The sequence below is a fragment of the Saccostrea echinata genome, unplaced genomic scaffold, assembly GCF_033153115.1.
Source record: "Saccostrea echinata isolate AGI-Se365-2 ecotype Australia unplaced genomic scaffold, CSIRO_AGI_Sech_v1 ptg000057l, whole genome shotgun sequence".
NCBI classification, from domain to species: Eukaryota; Metazoa; Mollusca; class Bivalvia; order Ostreida; family Ostreidae; genus Saccostrea; species Saccostrea echinata.
The window spans coordinates 1,855,664-1,874,685 of record NW_026889806.1 but is presented as its reverse complement, the minus strand read 5'-3'; the positions used below and the strand labels follow the sequence as shown (position 1 = coordinate 1,874,685).

At 32.6% G+C, this 19,022-nt stretch overlaps 1 protein-coding gene across 4 annotated transcripts in view; it reads left to right on the top strand.

Moving 5' to 3' along the window:
• Nucleotides 1-19,022, top strand: part of LOC133174129 (innexin unc-9-like) — a 63,744-nt gene extending 44,722 nt beyond the window's left edge. For 3 of the 4 annotated variants that reach the window (XM_061309177.1, XM_061309179.1, XM_061309175.1), the window contains exon 2: nucleotides 14,802-19,022. In XM_061309177.1, the coding sequence (XP_061165161.1) occupies nucleotides 14,802-16,005 (1,204 nt within the window). In that variant the 3' untranslated portion in view covers nucleotides 16,006-19,022. Of the gene's footprint in view, nucleotides 1-6,114; nucleotides 6,554-14,801 lie in introns of those variants that run through there. The other variant, XM_061309176.1, reaches the window with a different exon arrangement.

Genomic DNA, 19,022 nt, shown 5'->3' with positions numbered 1-19,022 from the left:
TCCAAATAAAACTAGCAATACTACAATACACCTGACATTGACAAATAAAGTGGTTAAATGCCATATAAAACTAGCAATACTACAATACATGTGACTAATAATGTGGTTAAATTCCAAATAAAACCAGCAATACTACAATACTTGTGACAATGACAAATCATGTGGTTAAATTCCAAATAAAACTAGCAAAATTACAAAAACACGTGACTATTAGTGAGGCGACACTTCAAATAAAGCTAGAAACAGAATAAAATACCTGAAAAATAGTGTGATTACATTCCAAATAAAACTAGCAATGCTATAAAAATACCTGAAAAATAGTGTGATTACATTCCAAATATAGTTAGCAACACTACAAAAACCGTATCAAATGTAAAAGTAGCAATAATACACAACACGTTACTAAAAGATTCCGTTTGTATTTTACACTGACTTGAATTTTTTATTGTATCAATTGAGATGCAATTTTTAAAACTACATACATAGAAATTACCACTTTTTTTGCTAGATTTTGTATATTCAGTATTATCTCAACAATCTGTCTTTTTTTCTTAAACATGATTTTTTTTCCCTTAACCTACTAACATAATTATACCAAAAAGAATTTTCAATTAATTTTTCAATCTTTATCTCCTTCAAGTTGTTTTATTCAGATTGCATGACATATATGTATCGTTAACTTTTTAATGTCACCTACCTTTCACTTCTGATGATTTTTTGTTGGGGTATTTGCATGAAAGAGAACTGACGTTATATGTTGATTTGCAGTGAAGTAGGTTGCTGTGGACATCATGTCTTCATAAATAAGATTAATTTCATCTTCCATTTGTTAAAAATTCGTACAATTTCATATCAGCAAAATTAATTTTCTTCCGATACTCAACTAGAAACGTACAACACTTATATTCATAAAATGATACGCATTAATCATGAATAACTTTATATCACCCAAATTTGCAGGCACTCACCTATTTCACCTTTCCCTGTAATATCAAATACACGAGCTCTCTGACAAGGTTTTCTTTGTTTTGAATGAACAAAAAAGATAAATTGCCGAAAATGCATGCTGTAATATATACATATAAACAAGACATCGGAGCGAATATTTGTATATATTGCTCATGCGCAAAGACAGGAGAAATTGAATATGAATAAAATATGTAAGAGGACAAATCAAAACAACTTCATTAACATTGCTTCATTATATTTTTATATTCTCTTTCAAAACATTCATATAAAAACAGAAAAGAGACGATTTTTAGAAAAGTACTTGAAACTAATGAAGCTATTATAAACATAAACTGAAATGAAGAAATATTCAAAAGATACTTATAATTAAAAGTACTTAGAGCACTTAGCTCACAAAATGAACCCCAAACTCCAATATGAGTAAAATGGAAAAACCCAATTTTTTGGTTAGGGAAACTCCAAATATCTGTCCGATCAAAATGTAATATACGAGGACACAATGGAACTATGTAAAACAGATTTTGTGAAAGTCTGATTAAATGTTATTCAGTGATATAGGAGAAGTTGCGGATAAGAGACGGGTACCTGCAATGTTATGGAAAGAATGGCAGTGTCCAGGTTTTGCTATGGGATACCCTAAATATCTGGCCAATCGATATGTTAAATAGGTGCGCAATGGCACTATGTAATTTAAATTCTGAGAAAGTCTCATTAAATTTTGTTCAATGGTATAGGAGGAGTTGTGGATAATCGGTATACGCAAAGTGTTACAGACGGAATTACGAAGAAACATACAACCCCATCCCTATATTCCCTATATTTCCCCGCCCCCCCCCCCCTTCATTTCAAGCTGGGGGTATAAAAACTGTTCACAAAGGGAAAACTGTGAACAGATAAAGTTTTTATTCCTCTGAACCTGACACTACATCTCAGCTGTGACTTTAAAACAGTCACAGTTCATTTGAAGGATTTAGCATGGTTTCAAAAACTTGGGATAGCAAAGATAAGCCATAAGAAGAAAAAAAAAACAAACAAACAAAAAATTAAACAAAACAAACAAAAATGTCTGCAGTTTCTTAAATGATTGAAGTTAAAACTTAACAGATTTCTGTTCCTTTTCTTTAAGTTTTTAAAGTTCTTCTGTTACAGGTTAAGATAAAGTCAAGAAAGGTTACTCACTGTTCTCTATACATTCATAAACAGTTTGTATTCTTTTTTCTCAGATTATTCTTCTATCTAAGAAGAAAAGAATGAAATAGAGGATATTTAGATATCAAAGTATTAGAGTATTGCATATTTACTATTGTAATTTTCATGTGTATTCAATTGAAGAACACATTTGCAATAAATGTTAGGTAAATGATAATTAAAGGTATTCACAATTTATATATTGAGGGGTATTGCACACAATATTAGTCATGGATTATAATTCATCTATTTGTACTTTTTATTACTTAGGGTTCTATAAAAGCTTAAATAATTTGTTTGTTGCTTACTAAAATGATAAGAGTCGTATTTACTCTATTCTATTTTTAACAGCTCTGAAAGTTCAAAGGGATCGAGCAGTTTAAGCACAGTGATGATTAATATCTCTTTTGTTATTGTTTTTAATACTATACTAAAATTAACTTAGTTTGTCACAAAAGAATGCATAAATGTTTAAAAACACAAAAAATTAAATAACAACCGTCTGTTGATAACATACTTTCAGCCAATCCCCTTGCTAGTGCTCTATATGTTGACAAGTGACTCACTGTATCCTCTGATATGGTGATATGTACCTGGAACCTCAAATAGTCTGCCTTTATGTAAACTCTACAAACTTGACCTGTTCTGGTCCAGTCTCTTCGCCATCTTAACCGTATTTTCGGGAGAAATAAAAAAAATCGTTCGTATTGTTTGAAACTTTAGCTATACCTCTGCTATCAAATGGTGTTTTCTGCGTAAAACAGTGCCAGAAAAATCAAAATATTAGTACTCTGTTGGAGTTCTGTTTGTAGAAAGATGGCATTGGTCGTCAAGTGCAATTCCGCATGATGAAATTCAAATATTACCGATTGATAATATTTGCTTTGTGTGGCATCGATGTTTCACTGACACTGGAGAGTTCTATTGCTCTCTCACTCTAACTCAATAACATCGCAATAATGATTTCACTCATTCTATCCTCGATTATCCATCTTGATATATACTGAGCTGGCCTACATCCTCCAATTGCAGGAAAGACAAACTAATGATCCACAATAACAGAAATTTTCCCCTATCTGCCTACACATTTGAGTCGGGAGAGGGCAAGCAAACTTTTCTTTTTTGGTTTAAGTACTAGTATGGCCTTAGAGACTTCACATTTGTTCAAATGGTGATTAAAGGGTTTATTGTGGCCTTAGTCTAAGGTAATTTGAACAAGTTAAGGTCATAGGAGATTCGAAGTGTAAAATTTGAATACTTTATAATGGTTAAACATTAGAATCCATTTCTTTATGCTCAATAGTTTAAAGTATGTGTAAGCCTTGAAACAAGGCCATTTTAAACAACATCATTGTCACGTGGGTTGATGTTCTAATTTTTCGATGAACTCAATTTCAGGCGGGCTATCAAATATGGCTTTGGTGAATGTGTCGTTGAAGAAGTAGGTCAGTAACTGATGGTACGCACTTTTTCACGTGGAATAAATACTTTTGAGTGCATAGAACTGTATCTTCTGGCTGTCCTTTCTAATTCTTTTTTTAAATCTGTGAGCTAGATTTGCAGCCAGACTAGAGAATATGTTACGATCCCGACTTAAAGTCAGCCGAAGCCGGGTCAAATATATTTTCAGTGTTAAAGTTTTATGATTTATACGAAGAATCAAATATATTCACAGTGCAAAAGTTTTATGATCCATGAGTACTTACATGCATTTTTCCACATATGAGCTGCATGTTCATAATCTTCTCAAGGGATGTCTTTGTCCAGTAAGGGTAGCTATAACCTGGTTCAATTTCTAAAGACAACTGGGCTTTGCTGTGCGGCATTTTGTTTCAAACATCTTCCTAGACGATACATTTCCCTTTTGATATGGTCATCCTCTTTATCTAAAATGTAGCTAAATGTATTTGAGCTTAGATGTCCTTTTCTCGTTGCTTGGAAAAAAATTCTTTTCGATATACTTATATCTAGATATCTTTTTTACTCAAAAATATATCTATTAAAAAGTGTTATATTTATTACGGAATTTCACCTCTGAGAATCAAAGTTTCCTCTTTAAAAGAGTAACGCTTTTCGGAGAGGAATATCTCGTTGAAATTCTGAGGTGCAAGTCACTTACATGAGATTTTTAAGAAGAGTGGATATTTCTTTATTTGAACAATAAATATATACGATTAAACGAAAAAGTAATAATGCGATAAAGCATTTCTTAATAATTAAGCCATCAGAATTGGATTATAGAGGCGTAGGTCTCTATATATGCCTCCTTTAACTACATCACCAACAAAAAACGACACGAAACAAATCCCCATGCAATGAATGTCACTTAAAAATTACACAACGCTAAACCAAATCTCTTATGCACACTTCATGTGCACTTGGTAAGCTATTAATGTATTTGCTGCATGGAAAATTGAATTTAACACGAGACGTGCCAAATGAAAATTGTTTTTACCACCCATATTAAATGGCGTCGGGAGAAAACCCGTGGCGGAGGAGGTTACATCAATTAGAGCTGACGTCGACTGATTTCCGATCCCGACTTATGTAAATTTGATCCTAACAAAGTGATTTAAGTGGCAAGCACCATATTATTAAGCAGGGGACAAGATTTATTATGGCCGATGTTTATTTATACCAATTTGCTTGCATGAATAATAGCCCTGAAAGTAGTTTTAGGGAATTAAAACTGTCCTCTAGATGATGCTAACAAAGTTACTGGTTTTGCTATAATTTCACAGAAGCCCTCTGCGAGAACGGAACAAGTCCTTTGGTAAACGTGAAAGTTATTCTTTTGATATTGCAAGCTCAGTCACCGTGAAAAGCTAATTGCTGGGGGATATGTCTGGGGACCCTTCTGTCCCAGTCGGTCACCATAGTCAATAAAACGTTCGTGCGACAATACGTGAAAGTGTCAATCGACAGATGCATGTGATTTGTGAAACAATCACATCGCCAGATAGCGCCACATATACGGTAAATAATAAATGTGTTTTACACAACATTATCAACCTAGGAATTCTGCAGTAATTGTAGCTCCCTGTTCACCGTAATCAATACTCATTTTCCAAGCGTTCACCTGAAAGCTTCTTGTCGTTTTGGCCGCACGTCTTTGTTGCCACAAGTTTGAAAATTTGGCCTGCTGCGCAGCTTTCTGAAGCTGGCTCGTATCGCCGGATAAAATTCAATGACATACTTCTGTGAGAAGCAATCAAATTCTATTTCTTTAATTCATGCGATATATAGATCGATTGCTGATCGATCTCTTGAACAGATATGGGAACGCATTTTCATGAAGTAAGACGTATTGAATTTTTACTCATTTAAACATTGCGATACTAAAGCGAGCTCGCTTCATATCCGATACATTAACAGGAATAATCGAATAAAACAATTTATTGGGTTTTCATGTATGGGTTTTTACCAATACAGGACCTTCAGCAACTAGGTTTCAGGCAGCTTTGTTAAGTTACAATAGAACTATGGATCTGACATTGTTTAAGCGAATCGTTAAAGTTTGTCCTGGCGGAGACTGTGTAAAATATTGATGTGATTCGGGTATACCTTTAGTATTTACCAAAGATCTATTGTTGCATTTGCCTGGACGTGTACACGACCTCGTATAGGATTTAATTGATTACTGTACTGTTGTGACACGTTTGTGGGACTGCCTAGTCTCATCATAGTGTTTTTAGTCATTTACCTTTTTCCCTTGATGCCACAGCCGCGCATCTTTTCAAAAGGTTCTTGTTTGAGTCAGCGTGAGTGATGCAGACAAATCCAAACATGCTGCCCTGGATTTAGAACATCGATACAGGAGTAGATTCTGTCTCGCTTGAATGTTATTCCCTTTGTGGAGTTTTGTTCTTATTGGTAGCTGGTTAAATGCATGAGTAACCAACATTATTGTAAGTGAATCTATTATGAGAATCTGGAAATTGCAAATTTGGTCAGGCACTATTTATTAATGTGCAAAACGTGAATTCTAATGTTTTAACACTGTGAGAGGATGTTAATTTTTGATCTCTCTAACCAGTTTGGATGAGGAATCGCACATGAAAAGCTTTCCCTCGGGATCTTTTGTAGCCAAGGAATTATCGTCTTCTGGGGAAGATTCCACACTGAAATATTGATCATATTAAAGGATTAAACAGAAAATGTCGAGCCTCTGCTGTGGTGATTGACTGAAAAATAATTTTAATTAATCCTGTCTGTAGTCTTTCTCTGCCATCACGGGCCTTATACTCAACAACTGTATCTCTGGGCTTAGTCAGAATGTGCCCTCTTTTTAGCCAAGGTTTTCCTGTTGTCGACACGGGTCAACGATGAAATGCACCTTCTTTGGAAAGAAATCTGTGTCCAAAGAAGAATTATACGTAAAAGAGGAAGAAATGATGTAAGTAGATATAGGTAAAGATGGCATAAGTAAACTACCACCATACCAATACGGTCAAGTCTCCCTGCACAATGCTTTGTGTGTTTGTTTATGTTTCTCTATCCTCTTTTCACAATCTCAGTAAAAATGGCATTTTGGTAAAAATTTAAATATGATCATATTTTTTTGAAAAATCGGGTAAAAATATGTACTTAAGTTGGAAAAGTTGATCTAACATTATCAAGAACGCTTGGCCATCTCTGGTATTAATTGTGGAAAAGGCGTTCTTCAAAAGGAGAGTCCAGGGGATAATCGCCTACTTTCATGCAAGCCACATCCTGGACAAAGGATTCTGAACAACCTCATATCAAAATCGACTGTAGACACCAGGTCCGCAGCGCAAAGATGTGATAGTCCCCTTCACCGAATTCTGTCAGTTCCTTGTTCTTTTCCCCGTCTTTTCTTGTAAAGGTGAAATTTTGTCCAATCATCTTGTTTAACATGCAGAACAATTAGCTTCGTTTATCGATAGAAATAATTACATTAAATGAAACCCTTGAAAGAAGTCTGCTTCAGGTACCACAAAGCGTCCTATTAACAAAATGTACATAGGTTAAATGTGTTGTTTAATTAATCAACGATGATCATTTTTATTGAGGGAAAAAAGAATTACATTTCATTACGAAAATTTGTTCCCTTGAGGAAAGATGTCATAAAAATGACATAATTAATCTACAGACATTTTAATTGATTACCCCCGTTGCCCTTTCGCAAACATAGAACGAAAAGTGGAAAGAAAAGGACTCTGTAGATGCATTGTTTCTTTGAAGTGGTGGGCTTCTAAAGGTGCCGTTGGTATACAAGAGTATTTCGTGTTCATGTCTATTAGTTCAGTATCGGAAAGGGCGCCTTCATAGCCTGTCCTGTACAGTTACCCGAGTTTGAGGTACTTTCAAACGTTGAATGACTCTTGCAGTAGTATTGGGTCAATCGCCTGGAAATGTCCTATCCTAAAACGCCCATGACAGTCATGAATTGATAATATCCGTGTACTTTGGATTGTGTAATGCTTGACAATTACATGTGTCTATCGGTAATTGTGTGCGCATTGTAATTTTCGAGGAAATGCACTGAGGATTTTTTTCCCAATTGTGATGATGGAATTTTTAATGAGTCTTGACGAGCATTAAGTACATTTAACAAAATATTTATAGAAAAGTACATACAACTCTATTCAGTATCTAAAGCCCAGTTTCCCTATATGTATAATTCTATTTGGAAATGGATGGTCATTACACAGTATACGTTTCATTGCTTTAAAGATATTAAAAACATCTATTTCCATTTTCCATCACCTGATTAATTAATTAAGAAAGGCAAATGAGACGTGACTTAACTATAATTTTCAAAATGTGTAGGCACGTGACATATTTCTTTTTCCCATGTGGACACTTTTTCCCCCTGCCTTTCACAATTTCACTATCCTATTATTTTGACCCTTTGTTCGTCCTCAAAAGTGTTCTTCCCTGATAACGTTAATGAGCTGTTAATCCACTTCTAATTTCACATTTATAGAGTTACTTATTCAATAAAGCAGCAGCAATGCTCCAACCTGAACAGGCAAAAGCCTCTGTATTGTTTCCTTAGAATCAATACGGGTGAACAATGTCTTGACATTTTTACAGAAAATTAAGGGTTTCTCCCTGTATCATGTCCTTTTTCCACCATTGATCTTACAGGAGTATGGATGCAAGGCTTGGTCCAATTCTTGATTAATGAACGAACATGGCAACTTGGCGGTGAATGAATTCGGTGTACATGTCCTGGTAGCGATCTTAATTTGTTCTCATTTAATTATAATCACATTTTCTGCGAAAAAATAGATTTCTTTGCAAAAGAGGTTCAATTAGCTTAGGTGAAATGAAAGTTAATTCAGTCTCTTCGAATTATGAGGGTGTTTTTTTTCTTTGAGAGTAAATTTTGGGAATTACAAATCAGCCAGTAAAACTAAAATTCATTAGATGTTTTATCAATTTCTCATCGGTCACCAAAAGATCATCTCTTCAATGACTAAATATAAAATTGCAATACACACTCCCCCGAGTCGACATTAAGACTTTCGATTTACTACTGAATAACAGACCATCCAAGAGGAAAACCAGATATTGTTTTCTTTTACGATATTAGCGTCCTGTGATAAAACAAATAAGTGGAAATCATTATCTACACTGCATAGTTCTGCCATTCTTTTCTTAATGCGTTATTTTTTACTTTGTGATTACATCACATGTAAAATTCTGGATTTCAGGATATTAATTGATGGAATCTGAATATTTTGGGGACTTTCGTTTAAAATTCTTGAAGACAACTAACCATAATGAAGAAGAATATGAAAATATCTTTAAACTATTTTTTTGAACATAATAAATAATAAAGGTCAACATAATTAGCCTATTTTTCGTGCAGAGCTCTCACTGTTTTCTAACATCAGCTCTCCCAAGTGCTTAATAAGCTCTCTATTCAGATGAATTCGTTTTTTAAGTGTTCCATAAATATTCCCTCGTGTTCGACGAGGAACTCTTGGATAAGATTTCGCTTGCATTCGATAAGTAATCTGTATTTCCATTTTCCTTTATTGTTTCCAACATTACGAGATTCCCCTTCGCTTCAGATAACAATTTCTCATGGATTAAATAAATTGATTGGCAAATTTGAGTAATAGTTTGAAAACACCGTGTCATCTGCAAACAATGCAGTAGAAGCCTATTGCGGTCTCGTAATGATTCATGCTCGTCCCATGTTGTCTCATATCGAGGCAATCCTGGTGTGTTTTTTCAATAGATAAAGAAAAAAGAGAGAGATTGTTGTATTATAAAGTTGTTTTCAGACAAAATAATTGATAAAATTAGTATATTACATTGTATTAACGTTCGATGCCCTTCAACAACGAAAAATACTTTCAAAAACCAATGCTTGCACATGATATGTTTTTTTTTTATTCATTCAAAATGATCCTCCTCACGAATGAACAAAAAAAAGTAAAAATCATTTTTTTTCTTTTATATATATATATATATATATATTAATTGACATCTCAGACATTATACTTAGACCTACATGTAGTTCCTGTATTTATAATAACATGTTTGTTTATTACTTCTCAGAATATTTCATTTCTATAGATAAATTATCTGTAGATAAAGTAGATAAATTATCTATAGAAATGAAATATTCAGAAAAGTAATAAACAAACATATCTCATAATATAAATTTACTTCATGTTTTAATACTGATACTGCACCAGAAGAGTATGAGAATCTATTACAAGTCATACTCCACAATGTGTAGAACACCCATCTAAAGGAAAGAAGTTAAGAAAAAAAGGTAATTTCCTGTGTATAATAGAGTAAGCACAATTTGTGGGAAACATTTATCAATTTAAAATAGACATATTTCTTATAACATATTTATTAAACATAAAGTTGTCAAATAAGAACCATTTGCAGCGTCTATAAACCAGCCCAAGTTTTCTCCCAAGGCGAACTGTTCCTTAGAAAAGAAAATCAATCTCCACTGTTCATAAGACGGGTACTAATTACCTGTGTTCCCATGCTGAAATATTCATTACATACACATATGGCATCTAATATATTTTCGTCGTTAAACGACAAAGCAGTGTCTAGGAATGATTGAAATGATTTATGCCTCTTGTGAATTATTAATTATTTGATATGTTTCTGCCATGATTCTTCACAATTAATTCGGGTTCTAGAACAAAAATTGAGCATTTGATGTTCAAAGGAATCCCTTTTGTCTATACAGTTCACTTCGATTTCTAATTTTGTAAATAGGAATTTTATAAAAGTACCGTGCTCTTCCATTGTGTCATTGTGGTGTTTTTTAAACGATTTTCATGTACTTACAAAAAAAATTAACATTGTGTTATAAGTAGTTACAATAGGATATACGCAAAACTGCTATTACTGTATACAGAATAAAAAAAAATTCCAAGATCAAACTGAGAAAAGTAACACACTGTGTTGGGAAATAAGAATGCATATAACTCATTAGAGTATGTAATTTTGAAAAGTAGAAATATTTTTCATTCAGTTTTTTTTTTCAATAATATAGATAAAATGTTGGAATCTCTGACATATTACGCATAATACATGTATAACTTTTTTCTTAATTATTAATAACTCTATTCTCGCTAGGTTTCATGTGTACTTGATTCGAGTTAAAGAAAATTTTCACCACGACCAATACCTATTTGAATATAATTAAGCATTGAATTAGATGTAGTCTGGTAATTGCAATGGTGTTTGAAAACAAAATGAATAATGCATTTACTTAGCGCGTTGTGATTTTTTTTTTTGGTACACACTGTTGCAGTTACGAGACTATCTCTTAAAAAATCATAATAATGCATATTTTTACATTTTTTATATAACATAAGTAAATTTTCCGTTAGATGCTGGTTGTCCCCTTTTTTATGTTGTAAGGTCGAGCATTGGCAATTTCCAGGATTTGGACAGAGAATAAGTTTTTTTTTTGTCAGATAATATTAGGAAGTTGGGCCCCTTCCCCCCCCCCCGACCCCCCCCCCCCCCCACACACACACACACTTTTGGTATGTTTAGTTTTTTTTTTAATTTATTAATTTTTATTTTTGACTTGTCAGATATTATTTGGGAAGTCCCCCCTTTTGAAACCGTTGCTACGGGCCTGAATAAATCAACCTTGAAAGGACTTATTGCTGACTTGTTCAGTCGAGTCATTAGTTTTATCATTTCCACATTAGATTTAATACCACTTTTTTTACTGTCATGAATAAATATCGATAAATAATAAGTAGGCAAATCATTTCAAAACAAAAAGATAAAAGCTTTAAGGTAACGATTCAGCGAAAGATACTGAAGGAAAAAGAACAAGATATGAAAGCCCTAAAAAGTAATTAAAAAAAGTGTTTCAACATTATCATGCAAAATAGAAGGTGTTTTTCTTAATTATATAGTTAACTTTATCGGAAAAAAGTGTGTATTCTTACTTCGAAAAAGGTAATCTTTAAGTGAAAACATCATTAGTAAAACAGCTAGTTTAAATGAAAAGTGATTTGGATAAATCAGCCTCTCGAGTATATATAAATTTATATAAGCATAAAGAGACGAGTATGAGATGAAGTGGCTAGGTTAATGTCACTATGTATTCCTACGCTAGGGTTACTGTTATAGAGCAAAGACAATGATCGGGCTACATGACCATAAACTGAGAATTAAACTAAGTCAAAATTTCAGTTTGATATAACCAATAAAATATTGATTAATTACACGTCAAAATATTTATATCCTTCGGTTCATATTTTACTTGTCCAAAAATAAAGAGTTTAAGGAGAAATAACACAACTTTTTTCAGAAATCAGCAATATATTAGATTTGTGTTCATTTAGATAAACTTAAATAATATTTGCCAGATTAAGCGTGGAAATGTTGTTAGATTTTGTAATGATGTCATAAAACGTGCGCAAAAAATGCATAGCTTATATTGAAATGGCACAAATATTCTGACACCAAAGAAAATTTATGATTTCTTCATATTTAAGGAATTTGTCATTTATGTCATTTCTATTCAAAATCAGTCAAAAAACGTACATCAATCCATGTGTCATATTTTCTTTATGTGTTCTTTATCTTTACCGAAAATTCTAGTTTGGAGAAACTTGAAATATTAAAAAACTGTTACACAAAAAGTTGATCAAAGAAACTTATTTTATAAAACAAAATCCTCCTTTTAAAACTTGAAAAGGAGGGTATGCTAAATAAATCTTATATATCAAAAAGACTTAAAATTTAGATATTTTAAATTCATTAATTCATTTTATTGAAATTATTACATGATATATAGTGTATATAAAAAGGCCCGTGTCTTCTGGTGCTTTCATGACATAATGGTTTTTCATCGGTAAATCTTCACTGCAAAAATTATCTAAGATGACTCATTGTTTATGAGATATTTCATTTAATGAACTGAGCTTTAATTTTAAGCATATTTTTTGCACATTATTACTTTTAGTCTGTACACTAAAAATAAGGCCTTCTGGTTTATTACATTTTTCTCTGCGCTGTACGAACAAGCAAGCTTCAGATGTTGTCCCATGAATTTTAATTATCTTAATTGTCTTCTTATAATATTTGTCGGAGAAAAGCGGGTTTTTTTTCTATTAAGATGAAAAACATCAAATATGCAAGAAAGAATTCATTTGACATTGTACATGAAAATTAATGAAACATGCTCGAGTAAAGGTTGCTTAAACGCTTTCATTTACTATTTATTTTTTCTTATAATGACAGAGTCTACTAATCCTCCGACAAAAAAGTGTTCATGAACCCAGTCATTGGTTCATTAGTTGCTTTAAGAACTAAATTAGTGTATTATATGTATTACATAACAAAAATAAACTAAATGGTTTTCAATACAGCTAGCTAATCTTACTTGATACGTAAATATTTTTCTTAACCTCACTCGAAGATTTTGCTAGATATTGATTGGCTGCTTTCACATTGGTTGGTTTCTGATTGGCTAATTTCACAGCAGAGACAACTGGTGTCAGATTTTTGCAATAATTACCTAATAAGGTATGCATTGGACAAAGCAACAAAGCCAATAATATTCCTATGATACCTACAAAAGACACAGCTAGTTTTCAGCAATTGAGAGGAGACAGCGTTTTAAAAAATGCTAAATTTGACAAGCCGTCAAGAATTAAAAATTTTTAAAGTAACAAGCAGAAATTCAGAGGTATGGATCAATTCATGAGAGATTCCATTATTATTCAAACGATCGATGGCATTTCTAAATCGATTGGCTGATGGTTAACCAAGCTCCCGATTCGATCGATTTCTACCTGGTCCTCTGCAAAACAATGCAGAAACTTACAATGCAAAAAAACACGTGCTTAGGGAGACTTGGTTTGTTTCATTACACGTACTATGCGTTAACTTTACCAGCGATCTATCGATTCTCTCGGTAAGGTTTTGTAAAATGAGTTGGAATTCGATGAAATAGAAATATCAATACTGTTTGGACCCGTAGAAAAATCAAATGGGCCATAGAGGTTGTAAAATAACATTATACAAATAGCTTTGCAGTCGTGATGGTATTCATCGGTGATGTATAGATTGGGCTTTTTGAGAAATATTTGATGAAAATTGTTTTAAAAGACCACCTGGACCTGAAGCTAAAAGAAAGGACCTTTTGTTACAAACTGTTTGAATATGTTTCGACATGAAAAAATCATATGCAGAATGTTTCATGCACGAAAATGTTGAATAAACCAAATTTTCAATTCCAAAGGAATGCTGGCGTTTGTGTTTGCCCAGAACTGATACTTTTGTTCTTACTGATGGATATGATTGAAGTTTAATTGTATATTGAACCATATATATGGCATGGAAGCAAATGAAAAAAAAAATCCACTGAGAAAGTTAAAAATAATACGAATGAAATTGCTCAGAAATAAGTTCTAAGACTTCGACCAAATTCATTATGTCATTTTCCATTGAAATCACCTGTTTTTGGTTATTCTTTTCTTATAAGCTTTTTGTTGTTCTTTGAGCCACTCAAGACACAACTATTTATTCTTTGAATATAATGTTCTGTAATTTTAAAGAATGTATGTACAAGAATGTGTACAATCAACGTTTTAGATTTGTTCTCAAAAGTTCAGGTTGTGATATGCGGTATGCGAGAAAAGATAAAAATTTATGGTTTCCATCCAAAATTAAAAAGAAGCACAACAAAACAAACAAAAACCAAAATGAAAAAAACAACAAAACAAAACAAAAACAAACATACATAAAAAAAACTTTTTTTTTTAAACAAACAAGCTAATAAATGAAAATTAAAAAAATGGCAACAACAAATACAAAAATACATGTACATATATAAACAAAACGACAAAAAAATTCCTTTAATGACTTCATTTGTTTTAAATATTTAAAATAAAGTACTATTTCAAATGATCATGTTACCGGTAATAATAAATCAGTATCTGAAAACTGGGTTTAAGTACATTTAGTTTTCACAGATGAATATTCCTGAATTAAGTAATACCAATATGGTACACTTCATGCAATAAACATGATGTAAACATTTATTTTTTTAATTAACCTGTAACAGAAGCCAGTTTTACATGTATGTGAAAAGGTAATTGAAAATATGAAACACCTTTGTAAATAATAACGTAATCCGAATTGTCTCTGTTTCGTTTCAGGCTTGATAGTGTTCTAGGGAGTTTCGCCACGTACGCCCGGCTGAAAGGCCGCTATGACGACGATTGGATAGATAGACTGAATCATCTGTACACCACCATCATCTTCATTATCTTTACAATCGTCGTCAGCACCAAGCAATATGTTGGAGAACCAATTCATTGCTGGTGCCCAGCTGAATTCATGGAATCGATGGTGGATTATACGAACAATGTCTGCTGGATCCAAAACACGTACTATGTCCACCTGGATGACGATATCCCGAAGTCCCAGCATGCTCGGGAAGATCGTCAAATTACGTATTACCAGTGGGTACCGATGATTCTGCTTTTTCAGGCGTTGTTGTTTAAGGTCCCATGTATTCTATGGCGTATCTTGACTGCTTCCGCCGGAGTTAATTTGGATAAGATTGTGACGTTAGCGGCGGAAACACAGTACATTTCACCTGAAGATCGGGATAAGACGATAAGACATATCGTACGATACATGGACCGATGGTTAGAAAATGCCAGGGAGTATCGGTCCGGATGTTTTATACGATTACGTCAGACAATATCTAAGTATTGTTGTATTGTCTGCGGAAAAAGATACGGGAATTATCTCGTGACTATATACATGATAATTAAATTGTTGTATATGACGAATGCAATCGGTCAACTATTTATCCTCAATGAGTTTCTGGGAACAAATTACAATGCTTATGGGTTAGAGGTAATGCAGCATTTGGCCGAGGGAACAGAGATGGTTGATTCTATGAGATTTCCTCGAATAACTCTCTGTGATTTTAAAGTACGAAGACTTGCAACCGTGCAACAATACACCGTCCAGTGTGTGTTGCCAATTAACCTTTTTAATGAAAAGATATTTATTTTCATTTGGTTTTGGCTAGTGTTTGTTGCTGTGTTGAGTTCAGCTAACTTTCTTATATGGTGTTATACAATGATATTTAGACAGCACAGAGTACGGTATCTAAAGAAATTTTTGCGCATTAATGATTGCTACAAGTCAGAACTTGACAAAAAGATGTCTGTTAAGTTTGCCGAGCAATACCTGAGACAAGATGGAATTTTCGTCTTAAGACTTGTAGGAAAAAATGCCAATGACGTATTAGTTAGCGAAATAATACTTCAACTTTGGACTCATTACAGAAGCAAACCGCTATTTAAACACGCCAACCAGATGAGTGACGATAATAGCAATGTATGACTAACCGCGCAAAAACTTCTCAAGTTAGTGAAAAGTCAGTATTTGATGTATCCCTGCCAAGATGGTACTCCTAATTGTGACGTCATAAAGGTAGATATGTCATCAAACGGGTACCTGCGAAACGAACAGTTTGAGACAGAAGTCTAAGACAGGTGTAATCTAATGAAACGTCCACAATTCTTTTTAGTTCTTTCGATTTCATATGATTTATATAGAATGGATATATGCAAAACAATATGCATCTGTGTTATGTTGTAGCAATAATAAGTTACAATTGTAAAAACATTTTTCCTAAGTTTAATTTTCGTACATTTAGCTCCCAGTGGAATATGTAAACAATGAAATGTACAGAAATCCTTTTCGTTTTTTTTTTTTTAAAGAATATGAAAACAGTGCATGTGACAAACGTTCTGCCTGCTTGTAATTACAGCTAAACAAAGAATAAGACAGTTTGAGAATTAGCAGGAGAGTTTCCCATTAAGATTATATAAAACAATTCATTTAATCCTAGATTGATATTATATTGGTTTTTAGATTTTAAAAAAATATGGAATAATAAACATAGGAACAAAAAAGTATTTGTACGAGATTATCAAAAAAAAAAAATGTCATAATCTAATACTCAGCTAAATTAAAAAGATATTCAATGATTTCTACGTAATTGCATGTAATAGGCAATTTAAACAAAAACGTTCACTTTAATAGTCGTATACACACATGAAATGTGCAAGTGTACCTGTCTACAAAATATTGCCAAAATTACCCCACTGCCAATAAATCCTGGAACAGCGTTCCAGAACATTTTTTGATTATTGTCCAAAGGCAGTTAATTTTTACCTCCCTTCGTATTTTGTAAAGCGCAGCTTGTTCGATGATTTGCTTTTTTTCCTTTGAAGTTTTTTTTTTAAAAAATACAAATAGGGTAATAAAATCCCCTGGAGACCAAATATAAATAATTTAGAATATGGAATTACGCATGTCCTGAGAACATTCTTTTGGATTCTTTCTTTTATCTGAGGAAAATGTCATATTTATTAATATTTTTAAGTATAAAATGAAAATAAAAAAGGTGGATCCTAAAAACATTCTCTAAAGTAATTGGGATGGAAATTTCGGCATCGCAGTTTTGAACATTTTGATGGGACTATTTTATCTAGTCTGAAGAATAATGCTTGGAATTTCATCAGTTACTATTTATACAAAGAAGTGAATAAACACAGAAGCCGTATCGGGCTTGTAATTTCGTGATTTTGAAAAAAAATAATCAATTATTAAAACACAGTTCTGATGTTAGGCTTTCTAGTTGCAATAATGAGAATTTTAACACATTCAACAGAAATTTTTTTATTCCTGTCATCTTTTGACACTAAATTTCCCTGTCTTAAGAATAAAAAAGAGATTGTTATTATAATAGATCATTTTATTTGTATTTTACCATTTTTTGGTCACTTGAGCCTTACGAAATGACACGTTTGGTACAATTGAGTACCCTTTGATCTTATTCTTTATGTCTCTTGAATTCACTCTCAAGAGTTTGCATATGTAAAACAGTCAGAGGAATCAATAAACTCGGCAGTTATTGATTAGGACTTTTCAGAAGTCTTATTTAGTTTGCCGATCTATGATGATTAAGTGCTTAGAATAATCAATTGGTTTTTTTTTTTAATTGTGTATGCATGCTACATTTCATCACAGTCAGTATTTGTATAAAGAACCTGTAGGTGTACGCTGTGCATATTTAGTCACTCTGTATAAGAGATATTTATATACACTGCCCTCTCGCCTCTTACCTGGTGATACAATATTGAATATTTTCTTTAAAGAAGTTACCCGCTTATATGTGGTATTGTTCACATTTTTCTCCGTGTTCAGTGACTTTTCTGAAAAATTCAATAATATTAGAAATGTATTCCAAGCAAGAATTCCATTGTATTAGTTTATTTTATTTTTTTTTCTTTCTAGGAAACGTAATTCAAGAAGTGGTAGCTATGAAATTGAAGTATATTTGATAGAGAAAGTCGTTTTAGCTACGCAGTATTACGTAGACCTGTTAGGATTGTACATAACTGTTTGGTGCACCATTTCTCCTAGCCTTATGATCCAGAGACCTCATGATGTATTTATCTAAAATTCCCCAACCAGGGAAAAGATAAATACAGATACACATCTCTGGTGTCATCTTAGAAGAAGTGGTACACAGGTACGAATTACTGGCTGTTTGAAATTATGTTTCGAAATATTTATTACCGTGTTAAATACCTTATCCAAAAACCCTGTTACCTGTATTGCATATAATACAAGACCATTGTTCCGAATTGAGTACCGTTGTATTTGTACATATCTGGTTGTGAATGACAAACCATCTGATAATTTCAGTTTTAATTTTAATTTATCGGACTTTTGTGAAGTACTGTAGTTGTTAGAAACTGAGGAGTTACGTAGTTGTTGTCTTGTAGTGGTAAACATGTTCACCACTTTCAACTTAAGTTGTCACTTTTTTTGTTATAGATCTCTGTTACTGTTTTTAGTAAGCTTTGATACAAGTGCAATAATAAGACACTGTAAAATCATGCCAAGTTAATTTTTAAGTCCTTCAAATTCATAACATAGAAAACATAGATTTGCGAATTCTTTAATTTCTTCAAAATATCTTCTAAAATTAAAATTTGTTTGCAAAAGTGATAAGATTGAACAAACAGAAGTGTAACTCTGTAACGGACAAACTTGAAATGTGCGACAATAATGGTTTCATAGAAATTTGACAAAAAGCTGGGGTTTTTTTTTTAAATAATAAATATTCATGATCTGATTTTCTTATTTCATGTTGGTTCATACATGAGTATAGGGAAAATGAACTATCATTTACTCACATTTTTTAAGTTTCCTGTATGTTCTATGATCTTTTTTTTTAATGTATAAATAAATAGTATATATTCATATGTTAGAACTTAGAAATGACCTGGCATGATCTGATATCATTATATAGCTAACCTTTTTCATTTCTTATTCAACTTTTT